At 41.0% G+C, this 25,966-nt stretch overlaps 1 protein-coding gene across 9 annotated transcripts in view; it reads right to left on the reverse strand.

Moving 5' to 3' along the window:
* Positions 1-25,966, reverse strand: part of LOC137638642 (putative uncharacterized protein DDB_G0286901) — a 69,025-nt gene that overhangs the window by 31,033 nt on the left and 12,026 nt on the right. For 5 of the 9 annotated variants that reach the window (XM_068370908.1, XM_068370907.1, XM_068370910.1 and 2 more), the window contains exons 2-3: positions 5,512-5,637; positions 5,030-5,223 (exon numbers count right to left, since the gene is read on the reverse strand). In XM_068370908.1, coding sequence (XP_068227009.1) covers positions 5,030-5,223; positions 5,512-5,637 — 320 coding nt within the window. Of the gene's footprint in view, positions 1-5,029; positions 5,224-5,496; positions 5,638-25,966 lie in introns of all 9 variants that reach the window. The other 4 variants (XM_068370913.1, XM_068370914.1, XM_068370915.1 and 1 more) reach the window with 2 other exon arrangements.

Genomic DNA, 25,966 nt, shown 5'->3' on the forward strand with positions numbered 1-25,966 from the left:
GTTTTGCTCCAGTTTTATCTCTAGGCACAGATTAAATCATAATACTGTATACTGAAAATATTAATGACGATAACACCACCAGCTACATTATATTATACAAAGCTTTGAAAACCAGTAACTTGCACTAGTTGTGTAATGCTGAAATATATTACTGTACATGTAATATATATACTGTGAGAGAGAGAGAGAGAGAGAGAGAGAGAGAGAGAGAGAGAGTGTGTGTGTGTGTGTTTTAAAAGAATTTTGGATGTCACTAAGACTTTTTAGTCCATCTGCAGAGACTCCATTTGCTCTTTGGTAGAGCAATTTAGTTTAAGCATTTAAGAGTTCTTATGATCTTGTCTAACTTATTCTTGAACTTGTTTACCGTGTTACTGTTCACTACATCCGCTGGCAGTCTATTCCAAGTATTTGCTATTTTGTATGTAAAGAAATTGCCACATTGAGTGGTGGTGTACATTTTCAATTCCAGTTTGTATCCATTACCTCTGGACTGATTTGTGCTGAGCACGAATATATTGTTGTAATCTACATTAGTGTTGGAACTAGTTTGGTGGCTCTAGCTTGTACTGTTTCCAGTCTATCTATATCCTTCTAAATACCTGGAGCCCAGAATTGGACTCAGCATTCTAGATGGGGTCTTACTAGTGATGTGTACAGCTGTGGTACAGTGTCTTTGTATTCTTTGTATTTGTATTCTATCTTTATGTAACCAATGTGAGAGAGAGAGAGAGAGAGAGAGAGAGAGAGAGAGAGAGAGAGATTCTCTATTGTGAATCAATTAAAACAATGAAAATTACTAATACATCCTAATATAAATCCAACCTCTCCAATTAAAACGGCAATAAACTCTATGCAATTCACTTCATAAACTATGGCTTTTTTCACCTACTCTACCAAATAAAATGGTAAAACATTATGATTTTACATCCTATCAAATGACATATCACATAGTAAAAAAAATACTCTTAAAAAAGCTGTTATACCTTGAGCAGTTAATAAATCTTATGCCACATTTCTAAGCCTCTTACACCTTCTAATAATAGAGGAATATCAAACAAAATGTCCAACTAATAATAGAGGAATATCAAACAAAATGTCCAACTAATAATAGAGGAATATCAAACAAAATGTCCAATTCTGATTTACCTAGCAAAACCATGTTATGAGACAAGACCAAATATACAGCATATCAGGTCACTTTTATACATTAAAAGACTTTCAGGAAAATTTTCACACACTCATCACTACTTATAACCTTGTTAACCAATTCCATAAAAAAAAATAATAAACTATCCAGGTAAACACTATAAGAACTTGCATGGAAATGAAAACAATGATACACGATAATTACCTTTCATAAAGAAATAACAATAAGCTTCTTTCCCTTCACAGATAAATTTAATACCAAAATCCACGCCAAAACAGATTTCCACAAGATGGCAAAACACTTACATAACCAAGTGCAGTCTCACCAAGAATAAAGGCAACCTGAAACAGACTAAAAGAAAGAAAAAAGGAACTCATCAACAAATGCCCGGACTTGATTCTCCCATTTAGCTAATCCTACAACTGACAAGATAAATCTGCTGTTAAGCCTACAATTAATATTTTTTTCCCTTCAATATCTTTTACAAAACGAAGATAAAGATAACACTAAAATCTAACCAATTCTGAGATTATGAAAAATTCAACAGTCATCTAACAAAATTGATCATACTAAAATATGACATGACTTGCTTTCAAGGGGTTTGAAACACAAACTTGTAAAACCTATGATAATGAAGCCTTACCAGGTAAGGACATTTCCACATCAAAGTCTGTAATTTATCTGCCAATAAAAGGAACCATACATAACGCAAAAAAACCCAAGCAACTTGGAGCCCAGTGTTACCTTTTCTTAAGGGATCTTGCAATAAAGATTCCAGTAGTGTAGACTTCAAGTAATCCTACAAGGCTTCCAGAATTCTCTTCAATTCAAGTCTAACTCAGATCGAGAACCGAGAATACGTCGTAAGTACAGTTCAAAATTTTAGGTTGAGTCCTAATTCCTCAAAGCACTGAAGAAAATTTCTAGAATTGTTTGCAACAACTTAAAATGAATCACTTTCTTTCCACTCAACACTTGCAAGTCTGCTTGACTTTATGTAGTCCACTGAGAAACACAAATGATTAGAAGATTCATGAGCCATTTCCAAGACACAAACATGACATATACCAAAAAGGGGGAGGAGGAGGAGGAACACTTTCAAGATACTTCCAAACCAAATGCAGGAGAAACTGTAGCAAAACCTCCTTATCTGAGAGCTGAACTGATACTGAAATGTTTGCGCACCTCCAAGACCCTCTTGGAAGTGGCACAGGTGTTCCTCTCTTTCAAACTAAGCCATACTATCCTTGACACTCCAACAACTTCCACAGTCTAAATCTATAACATGTGTTAAGATATCCTTACATTTGAATTGAAACAGATATTTGCATGAAAATAGAAAATCATGTCACTTCAAGGTTGAAATAAATAGGAAATTTCATCTTTAAACTATCCTGAGAGTCAAGGTCAAAAACCTTTATTCCACACACAGAGAGAGAGAGAGAGAGAGAGAGAGAGAGAGAGAGAGAGAATTTTATAATACATACATACAGTGAGAGAGAGAGAGAGAATTTTATAATTCATAAGTACAGTGAGAGAGAGAGAGAGAGAGAGAGAGAGAGAGAATTTTATAATACATACATACAGTGAGTGAGGGAGAGAGAAAGAATTTTTTAATACATACATACAGAGAGAGAGAGAGAGAGAGAGAGAGAGAGAGAGATGAATAAAATAATGTACAACGAACTTCCAAAATCAAATATTTGTGAACCTAAAGGATATAAACAATCAAAATTACCAACTTCAATCCCAGCAAGTTATGTCAAAAATGACTTATCAGCAACCTTCAACCAACACTATTCTTCAAGTTCAATCAGGCAAGAGCTTAGTTCCCAGTTAATGTTTTTGTATGTATGTTTTCCTCATGTGGAACTTCAAGGTCACACACTATAGAAGGCCGTCAATAATTTCTCAAGATGGTGACTACAATGACAAGTGGCTAAGCAGCAGGGTCCCAAATGTCGCAAAACATAAAAGAAAGTGTGCTTTTTTATTTTCTTTCTGCCATGAGAGGTTTCAATTACCCACACAAATCTTATTCAATCAATAAAGATAAGGACATTGGCTGTAGCAAAATGTGGTGCAATAGCCATGCTCAGCTAAACACTTTCTTGGTCTCAGGCAACTAGGCCAGTAATGGTTATGGTGAAGGATGAAAGAAGAATCTTGGAAGCCATAATATTGATCCATCACCTTCATGCCACACTTCTCATGTATCTTACCACAGTGTGCAAACACACTCGCAGTTACTTATCTACTTTACTTAGTTCACAGGTAATAAAATACCCGGTAATCTCATTTTTAAAATTCATCCATAACAATTAAACATAGTTCCTGACATTCACAATGTTTTATATCATACTAATCGATAAAATTTCACAGATGAAAAATTGATACAGTACAGTACTCCAAAACGTTTGCATCAAACGCCATATATAGTAGTAGCATTTCAAACATTTATAGGAGCACTTCGAAACCTATTAAATCAATCATAATGAGTATGGTAGTTTATAATGTCGTATGACATTCTTCCAAAATTTGACCTTCAACATGTGTCAACTAAGTATGTCTTCATTAGGATGCAGATACTTTCATGAAAATATAAGACATTTCAAGAATAATTTCTCCTTAGTGCAACACACTAGCACATTCTTAATTTAATTCCTATAATATTAAAGTGTATAAGTATATCCTTAAGCAGTAATGCAACAATAATTATTATACCCAAAAAATTCTTCTGGTGTTGACAAGTCTAATTTTTATACTATTTATGGGTATGTCACTAATTTATTTCCCCATACAAAATGTTTATACTGCAGAAGTCTCTACTAATATTAGCACTTATGACATTCAAGTTAAATCTTTAAACATCTATGGGCTTGTCACTAATTCTTTCCCTATACAAGATGTTTATAGAAGTAGAGCATCTACCTTCATTATCATTTATGACATTTACCGGTTAAATCTCAACACATTTATGGGGACATAAAAAATTCTTTCCCTATATTGTACAACATTTTATAGAATTATCAAGTATCATTATCACTAATGGCATTTATAGGTTAACCAAGTTAAGGTCAATAAGCAGTGAAGCTAGAAGTTCATGTGTTTTTATGGTAATATGCAATTAAGCAGGTGTCTAACATTCAATCTGAGATGGCAACACTTGCGACACCTATACCAAAAGAGCAAATCCTCATCAACTCAAAATTCATACCAGATACAAAGGTCAATTTACGTTGTTCATAAAAGAAATAAATATCATATGCAAATATTGGGAAGTTTTACGCAAGTTCAGTCACTCAAGACGAGTATAAAGGAGAAATTTAGAATGAACAGATATTTACAAATTAACAGCTAAATCTTTCATACATTTAGTACTTGCATGCCTCACAACATAAGAAACGCAATTCCCAAAGGCAATCTGACATCTATTTTCTATATTGTATACTGTACTGTACTGTATTACGGCATATTATGCAAGGTATTAAAAAATATGAAACTGATAAAACAAACAATTCAGTGTTACTAAAAGTATATTTTCCATTTAATGTTTTATAGCTTTGTTTTATATTGTATTTTCCAAACACAGTGTATACCCTTCTCCACCAATAGTTTTACTAAATGTTTCCCTGGTAAATTTTTCTTATAAATAAAACCTCGAAAAATTATTTTAGGTATATGAACACAGGTGGTGGGAAATCACCCTTTACACAACACAATAAATTAATTCATTCACAAGCTAATATATATATGAGAGAGAGAGAGAGAGAGAGAGAGAGAGAGAGAGAGAGAGAGATTCAACATTTTGTATTATAGAAACCAATCAATTTAATATCAGAGCATAGTGCATCTGATGATACCTTAACCAACGTTTACCATTTTAGATGATTTGAAATAAGGCAGATTGCTGCATTTAACTCCAACAGTCTTGCTTCCTGCATCCAAAGATTCAATACTACACTGTATTCTATTCATATTATTGCAGTTGTGATCTGATTGTGGAATGATCTTCCTAATCTGGACGTTGGATTGGCTGAACTTCAGAAGTTCAAACTTTTTGTAAATGCTTTCTGTTGAACAGGTTAACATAAGTTTTATTTCATAGTTATTGTATGATTAATCTATTTCAAAAGTACATGGGCACAAGACTCTGAAACCTGAATCAGGCACCATACAGTCTTCACTTATAAAAACAAACCAGCTTCATATAGGACATACTCCAAGATGAACCATGCTTGCAAGCTAATATCAATAGACAGAAGCAGTTACCCAAGCAGTAAGATGTACCAAAAAAAAAAAAAAATAAATAAATAAAAAAAAAAAAAATAAAGAGGCACTATAACCTACCTGTTGCTTACCTGGGCAAATTTCCATTGAGCAGTAGGTACACCTTGATGCATTTGGTACATGTTTAATCAATTTACTATAGATCAGTACCACACCACAAGTTATCAACAGACAGACCATGCATGCAGGAGGAGGCACTGAAAGCAAGGATTTAGTCAAGCACTTGATTACAGTACAAAAAGGCAGAGTAAACAATGTTAAGGCAACCAGTTCAGAAAAGCACATGCAGGCCAAGACTAAAAAATAAATACAAACTGCGTACGATAAGATTCTACAATATTTTGCAAGTGCATTCCACACTCAACACAGCTGAGAAAGCAAGAAAAGCACAGGTTTGCATCACACTACCACCGAAATCCTTTCCTACCAAAAGTGGGTGCACCTATCACTTCTTCAACAAAGCAAATTATCCTAAAAAACACTAGGTCTATCAATTAATGGAAATATAAAATCAAAATTTATGGCTTAATAGCACTATAATTAATATAAAATACAAGGCATTCTTCAAATGAAGAGGAAAAAAGCTAAGGTCCGTATTTACATGAAAGATTTCCTCCAAAATTATAGTATCTATGTAATTAATGCAGTCACACTTATTCCAATTGAAGCTATTTTCCACAAAAATAAGTTGATTTGCGCATATAAAATAATCCTACATGATACAGGTAACAAGTTCTGCCTAAAAGAGCAACACCAACAGAATATAAACTATACAGTAGTTTCTTTTATAAGTCAAATTTCTCCTTTGGCAGCAGAATCTGGAAGCAAGCCTGTATTTGCCCATATTTATAATTATAAATATCAAGATTTTAAGGTATATATATCTAATATAAAACATCAAGAAAGCAGCCCAAATCTTTTGCCAGAAGAAAACACCCTGAATCCCATTTTCCAAAACAAGTGAGCAAGTCCTGAACGCGGACATGGTCCTCGTAGAGGACATACCTCCGCCAAGGTGAACTTGACCTTCACGTGACCTTGACCTTCAGGTGACCTTGACCTTCACGTGACCTTGACCTTCACGTGACCTTGACCTTCAAGTGACCTGCTTGACTTTTGACCTTCAAGTGATCTTTGTTCATTTGCCACTGATACTTAATATGACATTGATATAATGCACCAATATGACCTTGACCTTTGACCTTTATAAATTTGAACATCACCCATGGGTTGCGCCTGGACTAGGACTTCCCTGTTGGCTTATGCAAAAGTCAGTGCTTTATTTCTGTCTCTTGATATGGCCACTTATGTCATAGTGACACCAGTGACCCCTGTGACCTTGACCTTGGGGTGACCTTGACCAAAATTTAATCAGTTCTTCCATACACATTGGGGAACTACTTGGCCAAGTTTGAAGTGATTCCGTGTAGAAATGTGGCCTCTACGTTGTCCACAGACAGACAGACAAACAGAGAAACAAACAAACAAACAAACAAACCGAACCGAAAACATAACCTCCTGGCGGAGGTAATAAGCATAACCTATACAACATCAGGCAGCCATCATCTTCCTCATTATTCTCAAAGAAATTGTGTGTCCAAGGGCTCATTTAGTTAAAGGAATGAGAACCTGTCAGTTAGGCAAATCTTGAAGGCAGCCGAGTTTGGAAACACCAGACAAAGTTCACAGCAATCCCCTCCACACACACACACACAATCTTTATATTGCATGGTAAATTCATTGCATTTAATAAGGAAACCAAGTTATAAACAAAATATTACACAATTTCAAGCCAAATCCTCTTTATGTTTCAAAATAAAATATAAAACAAATACATTAGTCAGTTATGAATAACTAGGACAGAAACCTCAAAACTGTCTAAGTAATCTACCATATATGGCAGACAGGTGAGTTCAGTACAATCCTTTAAGAACAACAGGTATTTTCGTCACTACATTATGTACTTTTCTTTGAACATAGCAACATCAGCTGAAGGATATTAGTTAAAGAAAAATAACTTCATATAATTAAACATACCCAAAAATCTTCACAGCACATCAACAAAATGAATGATCTGTTGATTCTGTATCTCTGAGATGGACTCGATAAACAAGAGATTTTGACGAAGGCGAGACTTAAGATGCCGTGAGGTCTAGAAAGACTTGGCTGTTACAGACCAGAGCAGGAAATCCAATATGATATTAAATACCAAAGAAACAGTACAAATTTAAAAAATAAGTTGCATTTTTCCTAACTATACAAATAACTCAGATTTGTATAGCTAGGAAAAATAAAAATTATTTCTTAATATTTCTAGTTTGTTCCTGAGCAGATACAAACCCTTATAATTTAAATGTGGAGCCTTCCTTAGGTGGGAGGGAGTTCTAACCAACAATGATAGGACATATGTCTCACCCTTGTTCCATAGAAGGTCATGCCCAGCTCTGATAAGAGGCAGGGGTATGCTTAAAAATACCTCATGTGACATAAAGGTAATTGATAGCGTCACTTTGTGTGAAGGATGAAATTGCTTTGGATCATTCAATATGTATTCTAATTGAATTTGGAACATTCAATATGTAATCTAATGAAAGTTCAAATTTCATAAGAGAGTGCGCTGATATTTCCACGGGAGAGGAACTCAGGGGGAGCAGAAGGCATCTATCATTCGGCTCTCACACCAGTAATTTATAAAAGTAACTGATGATGCAACTCATTGCTTGTTGTCCTGCAGGAGCACATTCTTTGCACCCACTGTTGGGCAGCCACTGCAAGATCTAGAGATCTGTGGGAAATCAGCCTCTTCAAGACTATTGCTTCAAGTACCTGTGATACCGAATGGTCTTGTGGAACGCTGGGGTTGCAGCAACACCATGGATAACATGTGATTTGGGAGGTGCCCTGGTCAATGTTTCTCCCGAACTTATAATCTCTCATAATAGTCTCTCGTAGCCACAGCAATATTGTATTCTTGGTTATTCTCTTTTTCCTTCGTCCAGTGCTGACAAACAGGTTGAAGATACCAGGACGGTAAGGCAAAGTCCTCTTTATATAAAGTCAAGACTGCTCTTACAAGGCACTGTAGCAAATCTTCCAAGTCATCAGTTACCTCCTTAAGTGATTTAACGGAGAAGTCAAATCAGTTGTCACTAATAAATCCATTTTGGGTCTTAGCTATGAATTCAGGTACAAAGGAGAAAGACAGATCTCATCACCCCTTGGAATGAGACAAGATAAGACGGACCGTGAAGCTCGCTCACTCACTTTGATAATGGTACTGCGAGGAGGAAAACTGATTTTAGTGTCAGATTTCTGTTCGTTGCTTTATGGAGTGGTTCAAAAGGTGCCATCTTTAGGGACCTTAGAACTAATTTAAAGGCTGAAAGTTCCCATAAGGAGAAGAGGTTAATTCCCTTCAGTTTAATCCCCTGGCTTGAAGCTGAACGACCACCTTTCACCGCTGTAACCAAGAGAAGTTTCTCCTTCTGTAAGAAAACTAAAAAGTCTGCAATCAGGGATTAGTGGCCATTAGTGAAACAATATTCATTCCACGACACCAATCACAAAACAAGGACCAGTTCCTTAGCAGTTAGTCTCAAAAAGCCCTTCTTTCAGAGGAGAGGCAGGATAACCAAAGGTCTCTTGGTGCTTGTATGAGCAGATCTGGAAACCACTACACTTAGGCCACCTTGGTGCTAGTAGCATTACTCTTAGATTTTGTAATGCTATGATCTTGTTCAAGACCTGACAGATCAGACAGAACAAAGGAAAAATGTAGATGTCAATACCATCTCAAGGGTGTTGGAAAGCATCCTCCATTACTTCCAGTGGGTCCGAGACTGGGAACTAACAAACTGTTAGTTTGAGGTGTGTAGCAAACATATCGATGATCGGAGAACGCCACAAAATCAGGAGACCCCTCCACCACTGAGGATTCATAAGTCCATTCTGAGCCTACTATGGACCGTAGTCACCTCAGATTGTCTCCTATCACATGCCTTTTCTCCAGGATAAGAGAGGCCAAGAGTTAGACAGCATTTACTTGAGCCTAGTGTTGGATCACTTTTACCCATTGGCAAAGGACGTAGGACACAACCTCCTTGTTTGTTGATGTACGTGTTACCACAGTCATGTTGCTAATCAACTGAATGACTCCTGAAGGTATTCTGGAAGTGGAGTAACACCAAGTATGCTGCTTTCATTTCCATAAGTTTATATGGAACAACTTGTCTTCCTGTGTCCATGATTCGGACACTTTTTCCTTTAAAAGATGGACTCCCCACTTGGCAAGATGCATCCGAGAACAAGAGTTAGTCCTTTTACATCCTGTGGAATTCTCAATAGAGCATGTGGAAAATTGGATGATTGGGACTACTGGCTCTTTAATGCCTAATGCACTGACCAGATATTTATCCTCCCATAGGGCATTAACTTTTCTAGAGACCCTTGATGACAGAGGAGCTTCTGCCAAAGGTGAGCCTGCAGGAAATCCTTCTTGAGGAATGGTGTTGCAATTTGCTCAAGTCTCAGTATTCTGTTAGTGGAAGGAGACACTCTGGCTTGGACAGATTGTATGCCCACGCCAAGGTACTGAAAACGACACAGTGGTTTGAGACTCAACTTCTCGTAATTTAGCCGGATCCCCAGATCTTTGCAAAAAACAATTAGTTCCCTGTGACGGATCAGTCACACCTTTGAGTCCGCCAGTCATCTAGGTAACGTAAGACTCTGAACCCCATGGCACATGCCCTAGAGGAGACCATCCTGAAGAGACAAGTGAAGACCTGTGGAGCTGTCAACAGCACAAAACGCATAACATTGAACTAATAGATATCTCCTAGAGCTTGGATGGACTGGGATCTGGGAGTAAGGGTCTTACAGGTCTTCTATGGAGAATAAGAAGTCGTTCTGATAAATTGCCTAGATAGCTGTGCTTGAGTTTCCATCTTAAACAGTCTGTAAGATGAACCAATTCAAGAGGGAAAGTTCTGACGGGTCTCCAACCTCCATTCATTTTCTCCATAAAGAAGAGTTTGCTGAAGAAATATGGAGATCTGTTCAAGTCTTCCTTGATGGCATTCATCATTTTCATGGAAGAGGTCTCTCTAAGATCCCACTAAATAGAATGATGGGATCATTGGAGTCTATGTCGGAGGAGGGTGACACTCAGTGAATGGGACACGACACCATGAACGGAGTATTTCTACCACACAGGGTTATGCCTTGTACAATTGCCACCTCGTCCAATGACTAGGCCGGCATCCCCCATTAGTGATAAATTGAGAAAACATGCCATCCATAACGGTCTCCTCTACGTTTTCAGTTCCTTCTGGATAATGGATTATCTCTACGTTAAAAGGAAGCTGATGGCTCTGACTGTCTTTTGTATTGTTGAGCATGGTCTGGTTCAGTTAGCAGACGACGCTGGGAAGCATGCTTCATTGGAGATGGTCGAGGCATGGTTGGAGGAGGAGCAGAGAAGCATGATGATGCAGCTGCTCCCCCTAAGAAGGATGCCTAGCTAGACTTCTCAACTGTTGGTTACTTCTGCAGGTGGGATCCGTGATCTATAACACTGTGTTTCTCTGTATTAAAGTGTCTCTGGCTGACATTTGTTTGGTAAACTTAGTTGAGATGCCATCCCTCGTCTCTACAATTACCACAGACAAATAAACACTGGTGGAGGAATAATTCCAAAGCTTTTGCTCCAGATTGGAGCAAAAGTATTACTATTGGTTCTCAGTGTTGACATCATCGGATGAAAGACGAATTCCAGCATTGGAGGTGCTGTGATAAGTTCAATAGCTCCTGAACCTGTCTTTCTCCCTTATACACTCAGAGTTTTGCGCGTTGATACACTGAACATAGGGCAAGGAAGACAATATTTCTTTAATATTTCATATCATACTGGATTCTTTGTTCTAGTCTTTAACAGTTAAGTCCTTGGGAACCCCACAACATCCTAACCCCCAAAAAATAACAGGACCCATTTAAACTGATTGTTTTCAATATCGCACATGACTCTCAAGCAAAAAAACCACACTTTCTGTAAAGTCTTTTTTTTTCTATTAAACCACCATAAAATAAAAGATACTTAACTAGGCTCACTGATGTCTAAAAAGATATCTTTACTGAAGGTTGTAAAAAAAGCAATCAACTTAATGGCTTTACAGATAATAATTTAAGGCAAGTTTGATGACGTACAGTAAATGAAAAACCACAGCAAACTGACTTACAGATGGTCAAATCAACACTAAAACTATTCAACAATGTGACCATGCAACTTTTATATGAATCAACCCTCTTGGCAGTGTAATTACCACCAACTCTCACAAGTTCATAACTGCAAACAACCACATGTAGGAACACTAAACACATCAAAACTTACAAGTGAAAAAAAAAAATCTTCAAACATGCAGGTACAATTAAAATGAATTTCTTTCGCGAATACAGTAGACACAACAACCAAACCAATTAATCCTTTCATGGCCCTTTCAAGACACACAAAATCTTAAGTAAGTTTACTCACTACTTGAAACTTGGATATAGTTCATTCCTACGTTCCATGTTGCAACATAACTGCAGTGCAGAAGAATAACGAAAAAAATTTCCGAGAGGTCAGAGAACTCTTACAGGGCAACTTATTCAGAGGAGACTATCCGACACATCTCCTGGAATATCAACTATTTTGACTCTCGTAAAAACGCCAAGAACTTAATTCACTGAAATTTTCAGATAACATGCAGGGAGACATCACAATGACACTACCATAACTAAGTATGTGAGCCAATTGAGCCATGTGGCCTCTAGAAAGGCCAGACACCGAGTACTGGGCAACCCGCCAGAACTAAGAGCCAGACACGTCACAGCTCAGAACTGCGGAGGTGGAACTCACACACCTGATACTCCCCCACTCATACTGTAGTAAACTCCTTTTGCCTGGCCTCATGTTGTATATGATACAAAACACAGCATGTACAAGCTACCCACAGATATTACTCCATTACAAGCACAAATGTCACACCCATAAATTATTTTGAATGACTCGTTTAATTAACTTTTACTCATCATCTATTTATAATCACAGACACAAATCTATAGCAGAATGAATTTCAAATCATTTAATACTGCACAAGAAGACAAAATCTATAAGGAATTCTATTATTTTCACTGTAACATACTTCTCAGGGCACACAACCTTGAACCAAATGACAATAAGCAATTGTAGCTCCAACACAAATCCCCATTCTCAGAATAGGCCCAGAGATGTACCAACCACAAAAAAACAACCCAAAGCCATGCCAAAACCCATTCAAAAAACCAACAAGGCCTAGGAAGCATCATTAAATATTGAGAGCAATTCAAGGTTAATCTAGCTTATAATATTTGCCTAAATATTCCATCATGATGTTAGTTAAATGTCTGTCTGTACTGAACAAGAAACCAGATAGTCAGCACAAATATACCCTACATGACCTGATTATCTGCGTGTGAGAGAGACTGAGTTTCCCAAGGGACACTCACATTCTTCAACTGAATGCCAAAACTTTCTGAGCAATGGGCAGAAAGACATTTAATTATTACTGTACAGTACTTGGTCTTACATGCCTGAAACAATGCTTCACATAATGACAACAATTCTATGTATGGTGCTTTATTTTTTATATTTGTTGCCAAACCCTACATAACCAAAGTCCTCCTGATAATATGTGAAGAAATACACCTTTACATAAGTTATTAAATTAATTATGATGACAAAATGTCTAATTCCTACATTGGCAAACTATATGTAAGAATACCTAATTTTGCCTCATGATGCAATTCATGAAGTATGAGGAACACTTGCCAAGAAATAATTTTCTTTAAATAAAACAAATTTACTATGAAAATGCTTAATGCTATTTCCCAGAACATTTCAGAGATACTAGCTCTAATTTCTTCAACAGCTTTTACAATATATCAAGTACCCTTATTATACAGTTTTAATAAAACCATGTGGTGTAAAAGGGAAAAAATAACTAGTGAGATCCAAGGACATTTCTTTCTCCTATTTTTCTTTTCTTCTATGATTATGAACCACCTGTCATCAGAAATGAGGACAATTTGTAAACTTTTCTTTACAGAAATCAAGAGTACAATAATTTATTTCCTAATCATACCGACTGCACTTACATGATTAAGTAATATGAAGCCTTGAAAACAACTAAAAACCTCTTAGAACACACTGAGGGGCCCCCACTTTTAACACTGGCATTTTGCCAGGTACTACACATGTCAAAATTCACACTTCACTAGAATAAAGTGGGATATAGCAAGGTATAAAATTGATAACAGTTAATTTATTAATGCTAGCACTGATATAATTTAGGGCAAGTGCATAATATAGCATTATGTAAAATATACACAATCAAACCCCAGACCCCAAAGCCTTTTTCTAAAATAAAAGGAAGACAGTATACAATCCTAACAAAACGCAAGCAACCAAACCAAAAGCATTCTGGCTACCTGAGACATAGCTTTTAAGCAAAGTAGCACTGGTTTACTATTACTAAATGATCCTGCCAAATTATTCACTGCCTAGTTTCCGGAATGCTTTCTGAACGTAGCTACAGGTTCTTTTCATATAAAAGGCATTTGAAATTTCAAGACCAAAGACGTAACACATGCCACACGAAAGAAATTCACTTTATATTCGGGAAATTTATATGATCACAGTAATGTAACAAAAACGATTGATGTGCAGTCTATCAATGGTATAGACAGACAAGATGTTTAAGATTCCTTAGACTCTACATTAATTTTTAAAAATCAGAGCTATTTAAAAGGTTATTTAAAGATGAAACTAAAATAAAGTCATAAAACATCTAATGGACAGACAAAAGAACATGGTAGAAAGAAAAATAATACCAGGAACCGCGACTAAATTCCAATGTTAATACTTTGCAAGTACCTGACCTGGCAATTTATAGTTCAGTTGAGAAATTGCCTGATAAATTAGAAATTTCATAAAATGAAGTGATTTTTTTTCCCCCTTGGTCTTAGGCTTCTTTGCAAATTTAGTTTTGTAGTAAAGTTGGTTTTATTAATCCCGGTATACTCCACGGGAAGCTAGAGACAATTGACAGCTATTCGTTGTAGCAAGCATGTAACTGTGTTTAGCAAGAGAGAAATTGTTGGCAGCACTGCCAATAAAACAAAGTCACTGATCTTGTATACGTGCGATCAAATGTATTTTTATTAATCTTACGAAGTTTAATATGGAAAAATATAATTTGGTTAATAACACTTCAAAAAAAAAATAATATACTTTGATCACAAGCTCAGCAACTTTGTATTACAAGCAGCATTGAAAAGAATTTCTCTTTTGCCACTGCTGCCAGACATCTTAGCTTTCAGTGAAGCCTACTGGAATTCATGAAGCCAACTGTACTGGATACAGCACTGTATATATTTTCTGAACATTATGTTAGGTTCTATTCAATAGAATTTTTATCACCGTTTAGCGTAAAAATTTATCCATTATCATGTGTACGAAATGTGAATACAAGAAATTTAGTAATCTAATTTGTATTTTTCCTAACTACTGTATATGAATTGAGTCCTTTACTACAGGAGAATGAGAGCAGCGAAGCTGGAACATAGCAGAAAACTTTTAACGAGAAGTAAATGACCACGGTTAAAGACCAGTGAGGTACAGTACTAACGCTTCTAACATCATGAGCTTTAACTCATAACCCATTCTCAGTTATAGTGTTTTTTGTGAATTTTCTTTATATTCTTTCCTATGCTGATAAAAAGATGTTGCAGGCAAGGTCCGGCAGACCAGATAAGTTAAAGGTAGGCCCTCAACGCCCTTACAGGACAGATTACAGTAACAGCTCGTCAGGATCCTCAGGTACCTTTCGAAAACTTAAAACCTAAAAAGATAAAAATCGCGAGTTGCTAGACGACAAATTCTGGGTTTTAGCCGCAAAATTTGGAACAAAGCTGAGAAACTTCCTTCCACTCCCTTCAACGGGTGATGTTGAATGAGAGTCTGTGAAGTTTACCGACCCACATTAGCCGAGCTTAATGTGAGCAGGAACACCGTTTTCAAAGGCTAAATCTCTGTCCATGGCTTGCATTAGTGATTCATAGAATGCCCCTTTAAAGAATGCATGACAATGATGATGTACCAGGGATGGTGGACTTACCTCAATTGTAAGGCAGGACTGCTCAAAGCTCCGTGTAAGCATAGGCAATTCCTCCGAAAAAAAAAAAGGCCAATTCCTTAAGTCTAAAGACTTGGCTCAAGCCCAAGCGATAGCATTTTACCGCATAAACGGAGCAGAGTTTCTTCTCCTTAAAGAGCTAAAACAAAAAATTGGCATGAAGTGGAGCAGAGGCAACACCAACCACAGAAAAAGGACAACTTGGCCTGGTAGACTACTGTCGAGGATTTGCGAAGGTATTCAGATATCTGCTATGCTCTCTCTAAAGAAATGACTCTCTCTGAGATTCTCAGATAACATCCACGCGGGAGGCTGTAGGGACTTCACCTGCCCTTGGTAAATTCTGATGTGTGGCTGATATAGAAGTTGGGAAGGTAAGTAGTTCTCTCAGAGTATGTCAAAAACAGTAGTACTGTAGATCCGAGTACTATATCATGTGTGATCATTTCATTGCTGTGAGAATCATATACATGTTCCGAGATGTTCAGACTGTTCAGAACCTTTCTTAGCAAGAGAAAGGCAGAAAAGTTCCGAGATGTCCAGACTGTTCAGAACCTTTCTTAGCAAGAGAATGGAAGAAAAGCATAAGCGTCAATATTGTTCCATATCAAGTTGGCCCCTCCCCACTTGAGAGTTCTCACCGCTAACAGACATACTGTAAATGGAGGGACATTGTTCCGCCCTGCTTGTGGATATATGACCCTACAGAGGTGTTGTCGCACATCAAAACCCCACCGTCTCCTTTGAGAAGAGAACAAAATTCTTGAAGAACCAACCAGGATGCTTTCAACTTTAAAATGTTGATGTGAACTTGTTGGTCTTATTCCAACCATGTACCTGATATCATATGATGACCTAGGTGAGCTCCCCATCCTTCTTTGGACACATCTGTAAACAGGAAACTCACGGAGGAGAAACCGAGCTATGACTTCCCTTTCAAGATTTGACTCCTATAGCCACCAGTCGAGATCCTTCCTGGGTATCACTCTTGATAGCCACTAAAGCTAGAGGATCATCCAGATGTTGAGACCACGATGTCTTCTGCTGCTAGTAAAGAGACCGCAAGCAAAGTCAGTCTCCAAGAACTAATCATCCCAGAGACATCAGATTGCCAAGGAGTCTCTGCCAATAATTAGCTTACAGAACTAACTGACGCAGGAAGGGGAGGGCTACCTCTTACAGACGTGATATCCTGTCTTGTGATGGAAAGACTCTTCCTTGAACGGTATCTAATTCTATCCTCAAGTAAACCAGTTTTCAAGTGGGGATGAGAACAAACTTCTCTCAATATATCAAGATCCCAGATCTTGAGAAAAGTTGAGAAATTTGTCTCAAAGAACAAGCTGGCTTTCTCTTGATTTTGCAAGAATCAACCAGTTGTCCAGGTAGCAAAGCAACCCAATTCCATTGGCATAGACCCAGGAAGATAGAAGCTTTCCCTCGCTTCTGAACGAACCAACCAGTCGTCCAGGTAGCAAAGCAACCAGATTCTGTTGGCATAGACCCAGGACGACTGAAGCTTTCTCTTGATTCTGCAAGAATCAACCAGTCGTCCAGGTAGCAAAGCAAGTTGATTCCATTGGCATAGACCCAGGGTGACAGAAGCTTTCTCTTGATTCTGCAAGAATCAACCAGTTGTCCCGGTAGCAAAGCAACCTGATTCTGTTGGCATAGACCCAGGACGACTGAAGCTTTCTCTTGATTCTGCAAGAATCAACCAGTCGTCCAGGTAGCAAAGCAACCTGATTCTGTTGGCATAGACCCAGGACGACTGAAGCTTTCTCTTGATTCTGCAAGAATCAACCAGTCGTCCAGGTAGCAAAGCAACTTGATTCCACTGGCATAGACCCAGGGTGACAGAAGCTTTCTCTTCATTCTGCAAGAATCAACCAGTTGTCCCGGTAGCAAAGCAACCTGATTCTGTTGGCATGGACCCAGGACGATAGAAGCTTGAATACCCTTGTGAAGACCTGTGGAGTTGTCGACAGACTTTAGCCAAGGACCTTTAAATGAAAACCTTCCCGTCAACTACTACTCAAGGATATTTCTAGGATGACAGGTTAACCAGTATCTGGATATCAGCCTCCTTGAGGTTCATAATTATCAAGAAGTCCCTAGTCTTATCACCTGGACACCTGTAGCTGAAGCTTCCATTTTGAACGTGGTCTGACGGATGAACATGTTCAGAGCAGAAAGATCAATGACTGGTCTCCAGATGTCTTTATCATAAGACAGAGTCAACTGAAGAAAAGGGGCGACCCATCCTTAACCTACTGCGAGGCATCCTTCTCCAATACCTTTCCTACTCCCTGTTGAAGGGCAAGATGTTCTGCCGACCCCCACCGATCAGATGAGGTCAACGCCGGAGGAAGAATAAAGAGGGGGTAGAGATGGTAAACGAAGGTATCCTGAGCATAGGAACTGGACTGTCCAGTCCTCTGCTTGTTGGAACCATAATCTCTTCCAATTCCTTTGTAGGCATCCTTCTATTGGTGGTACAGTAATGGGGAGGAATGCCCATCCTACTGCAGATGCTTTCCTCTGCCATTATCCCTACCTCAGTTGGATGGACTGGACCAATGACTTGGGCTGCCTTGAGGTAGAAAGTTGGGGTTCACAAAAGGTCACAGTCCTTTGCATCAACGAGTCATGTGTCTCCTTCCTCCAGCCTTCGTCATGAACATGATGTCCTCGGGTGGAAACAGCAACAGAGTCTTCCGACTATTCCACAGGTCCAGCTTCTCCCTACAGCCGCTGCCGTTGTGCATCCTCAAAGTCACATCTTCGCAGCGCTTCAACAACCTATTTGCCCACTGGTTGGCAGCCTGATAAACCAGGTACTCGACCGCCCTAGCGCCTGTTAACATAACATCCTTAAACAATTGCTTCTTTGTAAGGTCGGTTAAGTTCTCAATCATATCTATGAGATAACCGACTGTACCAGACCAGTAATCAATCTAAGAGCCAGCCTGAAGGGTGTTCCTAGCTGTGGCTTCTGTGACGGCGCCGAGAGAGGAGTTGTGTAATCAAAGGCAGATTGGGAACGACTGAGTTCTATATTAAGGAACACTCTTCTTTATATACAAAACGGCAAGGCAACAGGACATGGCATGTTCGAGGGACAGACAAAGTTCAGAGCAAAACAGCAGACATGAATTTTCATGTTCGTTTGAGTGCGAGGGAAGAGCGAAGATACAAGCATATTATATACAAAAGGAATTATGTACAATTGTGTGACACACGGTTGGTACATGGCTCCCCCTCTAAAAATGACATACTGAACATGTTAAATAGGTGCCCTGAATCTGGGGAGGTAGAAGTAAACACTGCGCCGATTAGCGACAGTGAGTGGCTGTAGAAGTCGTTGGTTTGGGTGCGAGCGAGTGGTGGATGATGGGTGGCTGTTGCCGCTCCGGCTCGTCACGGGGTAGGCGAGTGTGTCCTACGGCATTCATAGGCGTGTGTGTCCTACGGCATTCATAGGCGTGTCCTACGGCATTCATAGGCGAGTGTGTCCTACGGCATTCATAGGCGTGTGTGTCCTACGGCATTCATAGGCGTGTGTCCTACGGCATTCATAGGCCTACGGCGTTCATAGGCGTGTATGTCCTACGGCATTCATAGGCGTGTCCTACGGCATTCACGTCAGCTTCGGTTGAAGTTGAATAGATGTCCTCTTCGTCACGAGTGGAGGCGTTGATGGAGGTTTGAAAGTCATGAAGTGGGTTCCCATCACAAGGAGAGCCGTCTGCGGCAGGTTGCAGGCGAGTGATACTGGTCATTTTCCCGAGGGTGAGCGAAGCCCTTTGGTCCCCCAACGGTTGCTGAGAGAGCTGAAAAGGCGTTGCTATACGGGCGGCTGGTGACGGCGAGTACTGCTGCAGAAGGTATGCGTTGACGGCGTCATAGTAACGGTGAGAGGTGTAGGGGGGATGGGGAGGCGGGAGGAGCGAGTCACTCCGGGGTCACCAATGTGACGGCGCCGGAGTGAGGAGTTGTGAACTCAAAGGCAGATTGGGAACGACTGAGTTCTATATTAAGGAACACTCTTCTTTATATACAAAACGGCAAGGCAACAGGACATGGCATGTTCGAGGGACAGACAAAGTTCAGAGCAAAACAGCAGACATGAAATTTCATGTTCGTTTGAGTGCGAGGGAAGAGCGAAGATACAAGCATATTATATACAAAAGGAATTATGTACAATTGTGTGACACACGGTTGGTACACTTCCATCAAAGATGCTTCTGGCTGAAAGGAGGAGGAGACTGGGACTGACTAAAGCCTCTGAAGAGCAGCTCAAGGTGATGACAGCAACCCTGGGTACTATTAGAAGCGGCGGTAGTTGTGCCCCCAAAGATTCTGTATGACCTATTCTGCTTAGGCAGCAGAATAAGTGCGAGACTTGAGGACTTGCCAGACTTGAATGAGTTCTCTTCTCCTGCTACCAGGTCCTCAAGCTTCTAGTAGAGGTTTTGCATTGGAAAGGGTGCAGTACAGAAGATGGATGCATGCCTTTTTGTCCTTTGGTGGAGATCCAAATGCCTCGCTTAAACTATCAACTCCACAGATTTTCCTCAACACCTTGTAAAAACTAGATTCTGACACTCCTTCAATCCCTGGAGTCTCAGGACTTGCAAGTAGAGGAGTAATCCCTTTGGAGTTCTCAGAATTATTATCCTCTTTTAACGCCTTTGCATCTGATAAAGGAAATGGAATGTCTTCTAGGATTGGTTGCGAGGCAGAGACAGAAGACAAAAGCCTCACAATCAGATGTTTTCTGGGGTCAACTGGTGGAACCACCTCCTCCTGTGTCTTCGGTCCTGTCTTCTTTCCTTAAGGTGCCAGGGGAGAAAAGACGCAGTCTCAAAACATCCAGAGACAGGAGTCCCTTTCATTCGTTATCTACGAAGAGGAGGACACTGTCTGTGGGTTGATCATACTCGATCAGATATCCTATAGTTGTCCATGAAAGACATCTCTCCTTCTGTTCTTTTGCTTGACCGTAGTGATTCTAGACAGTGGATTGTCCTGATTAGAATGAGACTGTGCCCCAAAATCCCAAGGGTTAGAGGGTCGACATTCTTCGTGCGGGCAAAGGATTGTGAGGTTTCTACAAGAACAGGTGGCACACGTACCTTTCTGCAGACAGACACACTGCCTCATTAGGAGAGGCAGGGTTAGAAACTTGTTTGGAGCGTGAAGGAGAGCGCCGACTGGAGTGCAGGGCCTTGAAAATCAATGAAGTGTGTTTACTGAATCGTGGCTGGACAACAAACTGGAGCACATAGCTTGATAAGGGGACGCCAAAAAAGATGACGTCTTTTTGCGAGACCTGCAGGGAGAGCTAAAAGAATCTACTGAAGAGCAACTCCGCGAGGGGTAAAAATGCCGACAGTGAGCAGGGGAAACGTTTGGACAAATGTGTCTGGTGTGACAAGGAAAACGAGAATAATTTCTTCCTAGAAGAGCGACGATGCTCCAAAGTGCTATCTGCACCTGGAGCATGAAAGAAAACCACTGGAAGAAAATCAGGGAGTCATACTGGAAAATCTGGAAGACCGAAGAGATGGGAACCGTTTGCTGGATGGTGTGCTATCAACCTCTGCAGAAAATATGCAAGGAGGTTGACAAACAACCAAAGGAGTGCACTCTGAAGAGAAGAACGCACACAGGAAGCAGAAGAGTGATGAGCCGCTGTCCTTGAAGATGCCTCCTGGGAAGTTAGAGTGGGATGTGGAAGTTCCTCTTCCATGGTGCCATCAGCAGGTGGAGGAATGACAGCCAACTACTCCTGAAGAGACCCCTCTGAAGGAATGACTTCTGCTAAACGTCTCGAAGCCAGGAAATATTGAAGATTATTCTACGACAGGGAGCCCTGGATGTCAAGAGTCTGTCATAAAACTTGCTCACCCAGAGGAGGAGGTACCATCGATTCACTAGGCAACACTCATCTGTCCACGAGCGTTAAGGTGCCATCAATCTTGATCGTGCGGTTCCCAGAGAAAGCCACTTGTGAAGTCAGAAAGGAGAAACCAGGGGAAAGAAGAAGCAGGCCTGTCCTTTTTTGCCTTCAAGGACAACCAAAAGAGAACAGTCCCTCTTTGGCTTCTTCCTTCTTCCAAACTTCATCCTCATACACGGCGAGTCCTCTGTGCATATATGACTGAAGTCCTCTGTGCATTCATGACCTCTGCAAGACCAGCAAACTGAATGAAGATCAACATCAATCCGCTCATGAAAGTACTGCAGTTCTTCGATGGTACATGTCCACACGAACAACATGACAAAAACAATCTCATACAACCACGTTGGAAAAGAAAAATGTTATTTTCCTTAGTAAAATAAATTTTTGAATATACTTACCCGATGATCATGTAGCTGCAACTCTGTTGCCCGACAGAAAAAACCTAAGGTCGGGATACGCCAGCGATCGCTATACAGGTGAGGGTGTACAACAACAGCGCCATCTGTCGAGTAGGTACTCAGGTACTTCTTGTCAACAAGAACCAATTTTCTCCTCGGTCCACTGGGTCTCTATGGGGAGGAAGGGAGGGTCCTTAAATTCATGATCATCGGGTAAGTATATTCAAAAATTTATTTTACTAAGGAAAATAACATTTTTCAATATTAATCTTACCCGATGATCATGTAGCTGATTCACACCCAGGGGGGTGGGTGGAGACCAGCATACATGTTAACATTAGAAGCTAAGTATCCCGTATTTCATTTTAGCAGTTATTCAAAATAACAAACATAAAATAAATAAGTACCTGGTAAGGAAGTCGACTTGAACCATTACTCTGCCTTTTTAAGTACGTCTTCCTTACTGAGCCTAGCGATCCTCTTAGGATGCTGAGCGACTCCTAGGTGCTGAAGTATGAAGGGCTGCAACCCATACTAAAGGACCTCATCACAACCTCTAATCTAGGCGCTTCTCAAGAAAGAATTTGACCACCCGCCAAATCAACCAGGATGCGAAAGGCTTCTTAGCCTTCCGGACAACCCAAAAACAACAATAAAAAGCATTTCAAGAGAAAGATTAAAAAAGGTTATGGGATTATGGGAATGTAGTGGTTGAGCCCTCACCTACTACTGCACTCGCTGCTACGAATGGTCCCAGGGTGTAGCAGTTCTCGTAAAGAGACTGGACATCTTTAAGGTAAAATGATGCGAACACTGACTTGCTTCTCCAATAGGTTGCATCCATTACACTCTGCAGAGAACGGTTCTGTTTGAAGGCCACTGAAGTAGCGACAGCTCTAACTTCATGTGTCCTTACCTTCAGCAAAGCATGGTCTTCCTCATTCAGATGAGAATGGGCTTCTCTAATCAAAAGCCTGATGTAATAAGAAACTGCGTTCTTCGACATCGGTAAAGCAGGTTTCTTAATAGAACACCATAAAGCTTCTGATTGTCCTCGTAATGGCTTTGTACGTCTTAAATAGTACTTAAGAGCTCTTACTGGGCATAGTACTCTCTCTTGTTCGTTTCCAACCAAATTGGACAGGCTTGGGATCTCGAACGATTTGGGCCAAGGACGAGAAGGGAGCTCGTTTTTAGCTAAAAAACCAAGCTGTAAGGAACATGTAGCCGTTTCAGATGTAAAACCTATGTTCCTGCTGAAGGCGTGTATCTCACGGACTCTTTTAGCTGTTGCTAAGCAAACGAGGAAAAGAGTCTTCAAAGTGAGATCTTTAAAAGAGGCTGATTGAAGCGGTTCGAACCTTGCTGACATCAGGAACCTTAAAACCACGTCTAAGTTCCAACCTGGTGTGGCTAACCGACGCTCCTTTGAGGTCTCAAAAGACTTAAGGAGGTCCTGTAGATCTTTGTTGGTGGAAAGATCTAAGCCTCTGTGTCGGAAGACTGCTGCCAACATGCTTCTGTAACCTTTGATCGTAGGAGCTGATAGGGATCTTACATTCCTTAGATGTAAAAGGAAGTCAGCTATCTGCGTTACAGAGGTACTGGTTGAGGAAACTGAATTCGCCTTGCACCAGCTTCGGAAGACTTCCCATTTTGACTGGTAGACCTTGAGAGTGGATGTCCTCCTTGCTCTGGCAATCGCTCTGGCTGCCTCCTTCGAAAAGCCTCTAGCTCTTGAGAGTCTTTCGATAGTCTGAAGGCAGTCAGACGAAGAGCGTGGAGGCTTGGGTGTACCTTCTTTACGTGCGGCTGACGCAGAAGGTCCACTCTTAGAGGAAGGGTCCTGGGAACGTCTACTAGCCATTGCAGTACCTCGGTGAACCATTCTCTCGCGGGCCAGAGGGGAGCAACCAACGTCAACCGTGTCCCTTCGTGAGAGGCGAACTTCTGCAGTACCTTGTTGACAATCTTGAACGGGGGGAACGCATACAGGTCTAGATGGGACCAATCCAGAAGAAAGGCATCTACGTGAACTGCTGCTGGGTCCGGAATCGGAGAGCAATAATTTGGGAGCCTCTTGGTCATCGAGGTAGCGAACAGATCTATGGTGGGCTGACCCCACAGGGCCCATAGTCTGCTGCAAACATTCTTGTGAAGGGTCCACTCTGTGGGGATGACCTGACCCTTCCGGCTGAGGCGGTCTGCCATGACATTCATGTCGCCTTGAATGAACCTCGTTACAAGCGATATCTTTCGAACTCTTGACCAGGTGAGGAGGTCCCTTGCGATCTCGAACAACTTCCTCGAATGAGTCCCTCCTTGCTTGGAGATGTACGCCAAGGCTGTAGTGTTGTCGGAGTTCACCTCCACCACCTTGCCTAGAAGGAGGGACTTGAAGCTTCTCAAGGCCAGATGAACTGCCAGTAGCTCCTTGCAGTTGATGTGAAGTGCTCTTTGATCCGGATTCCACGTGCCCGAGCATTCCCGTCCGTCCAGTGTCGCACCCCAGCCCGTGTCCGATGCGTCCGAGAAGAGAAGGTGGTCGGGGGTCTGAACAGCCAGTGGTAGACCTTCCTTGAGAAGAATGCTGTTCTTCCACCAAGTCAGTGCAGACTTCATCTCTTCGGATATAGGAACTGAGACCGCTTCTAGCGTCATGTCCTTTCTCCAGTGAGCAGCTAGATGAAACTGAAGGGGTCGGAGGTGGAGTCTCCCTAACGCGATGAACTGGGCCAGGGATGACAGCGTCCCTGTTAGACTCATCCACTGTCTGACTGAACATCGGTTCCTTTTCAGCATGCTCTGGATGCATTCTTGGGCTTGACTGATTCTGGGGGCCGACGGAAAAGCCCGAAAAGCTCGACTCTGAATCTCCATACCTAGATAGACTATAGTTTGGGATGGGACGAGTTGGGACTTTTCTATATTGACCAGGAGACCCAATTCCTTGGTCAGATCCATAGTCCATTTGAGATTCTCCAGACAGCGACGACTTGACGGAGCTCTTAAAAGCCAGTCGTCCAAATAGAGGGAGGCTCTGATGTCTGCCAAATGCAGGAATTTGGCAATATTCCTCATCAGTTTGGTAAACACTAGAGGTGCCGTGCTTAGGCCAAAGCACAGGGCTTGGAACTGGTAAACGACCTTTCCAAAGACGAACCTTAGGAAAGGTTGGGAGTCTGGATGGACGGGGACGTGAAAGTACGCGTCCTTTAGGTCCAACGAGACCATCCAGTCTTCCTTCCTGACCGATGCTAGCACCGACTTCGTCGTCTCCATGGTGAACGTCTGCTTGGTGACAAAAGCATTGAGAGCACTGACGTCCAGCACCGGTCTCCACCCTCCTGTCTTCTTCGCTACTAAGAAGAGACGGTTGTAGAAGCCCGGGGATTGATGGTCCCGGACTATGACTACCGCTCCCTTTTGTAGCAAGAGAGACACCTCTTGCTGTAAAGCTAGCCTCTTGTCGTCCTCTTTGTACCTGGGAGAGAGGTCGATGGGAGTAGTTGCTAGAGGGGGCTTGCGCAAGAATGGAATCCTGTACCCCTCTCTTAGCAACTTCACAGACTGTGCGTCTGCACCCCTGTTCTCCCAGGCCTGCCAGTAGTTCTTGAGCCTGGCTCCCACTGCTGTCTGGAGAGGTTGGCAGTCAGACTCTGCCTTTTGAGGACTTGGAACCCTTCTTCTTTTTGCCACGTTGACTGTCGGCACGGGTACCTCCTCTGCTGGAGGTTCTGCCACGAAAGGGCGGAATGAACCTAGACGCTGGTGTGTCCATCCTAGGTCTAGGCACGGAAGGTAAAGCTGTGACTTTACGTGCGGATGAAGCCACCAGGTCATGGGTATCCTTCTGGATCAACGAGGCGGCAATCCCCTTGATCAGCTCTTCCGGAAAGAGACACTTGGAAAGCGGAGCAAACATCAACTCCGACTTCTGACATGGAGT

The sequence above is a fragment of the Palaemon carinicauda genome, chromosome 3, assembly GCF_036898095.1.
Source record: "Palaemon carinicauda isolate YSFRI2023 chromosome 3, ASM3689809v2, whole genome shotgun sequence".
NCBI lineage: Eukaryota > Metazoa > Arthropoda > Malacostraca > Decapoda > Palaemonidae > Palaemon > Palaemon carinicauda.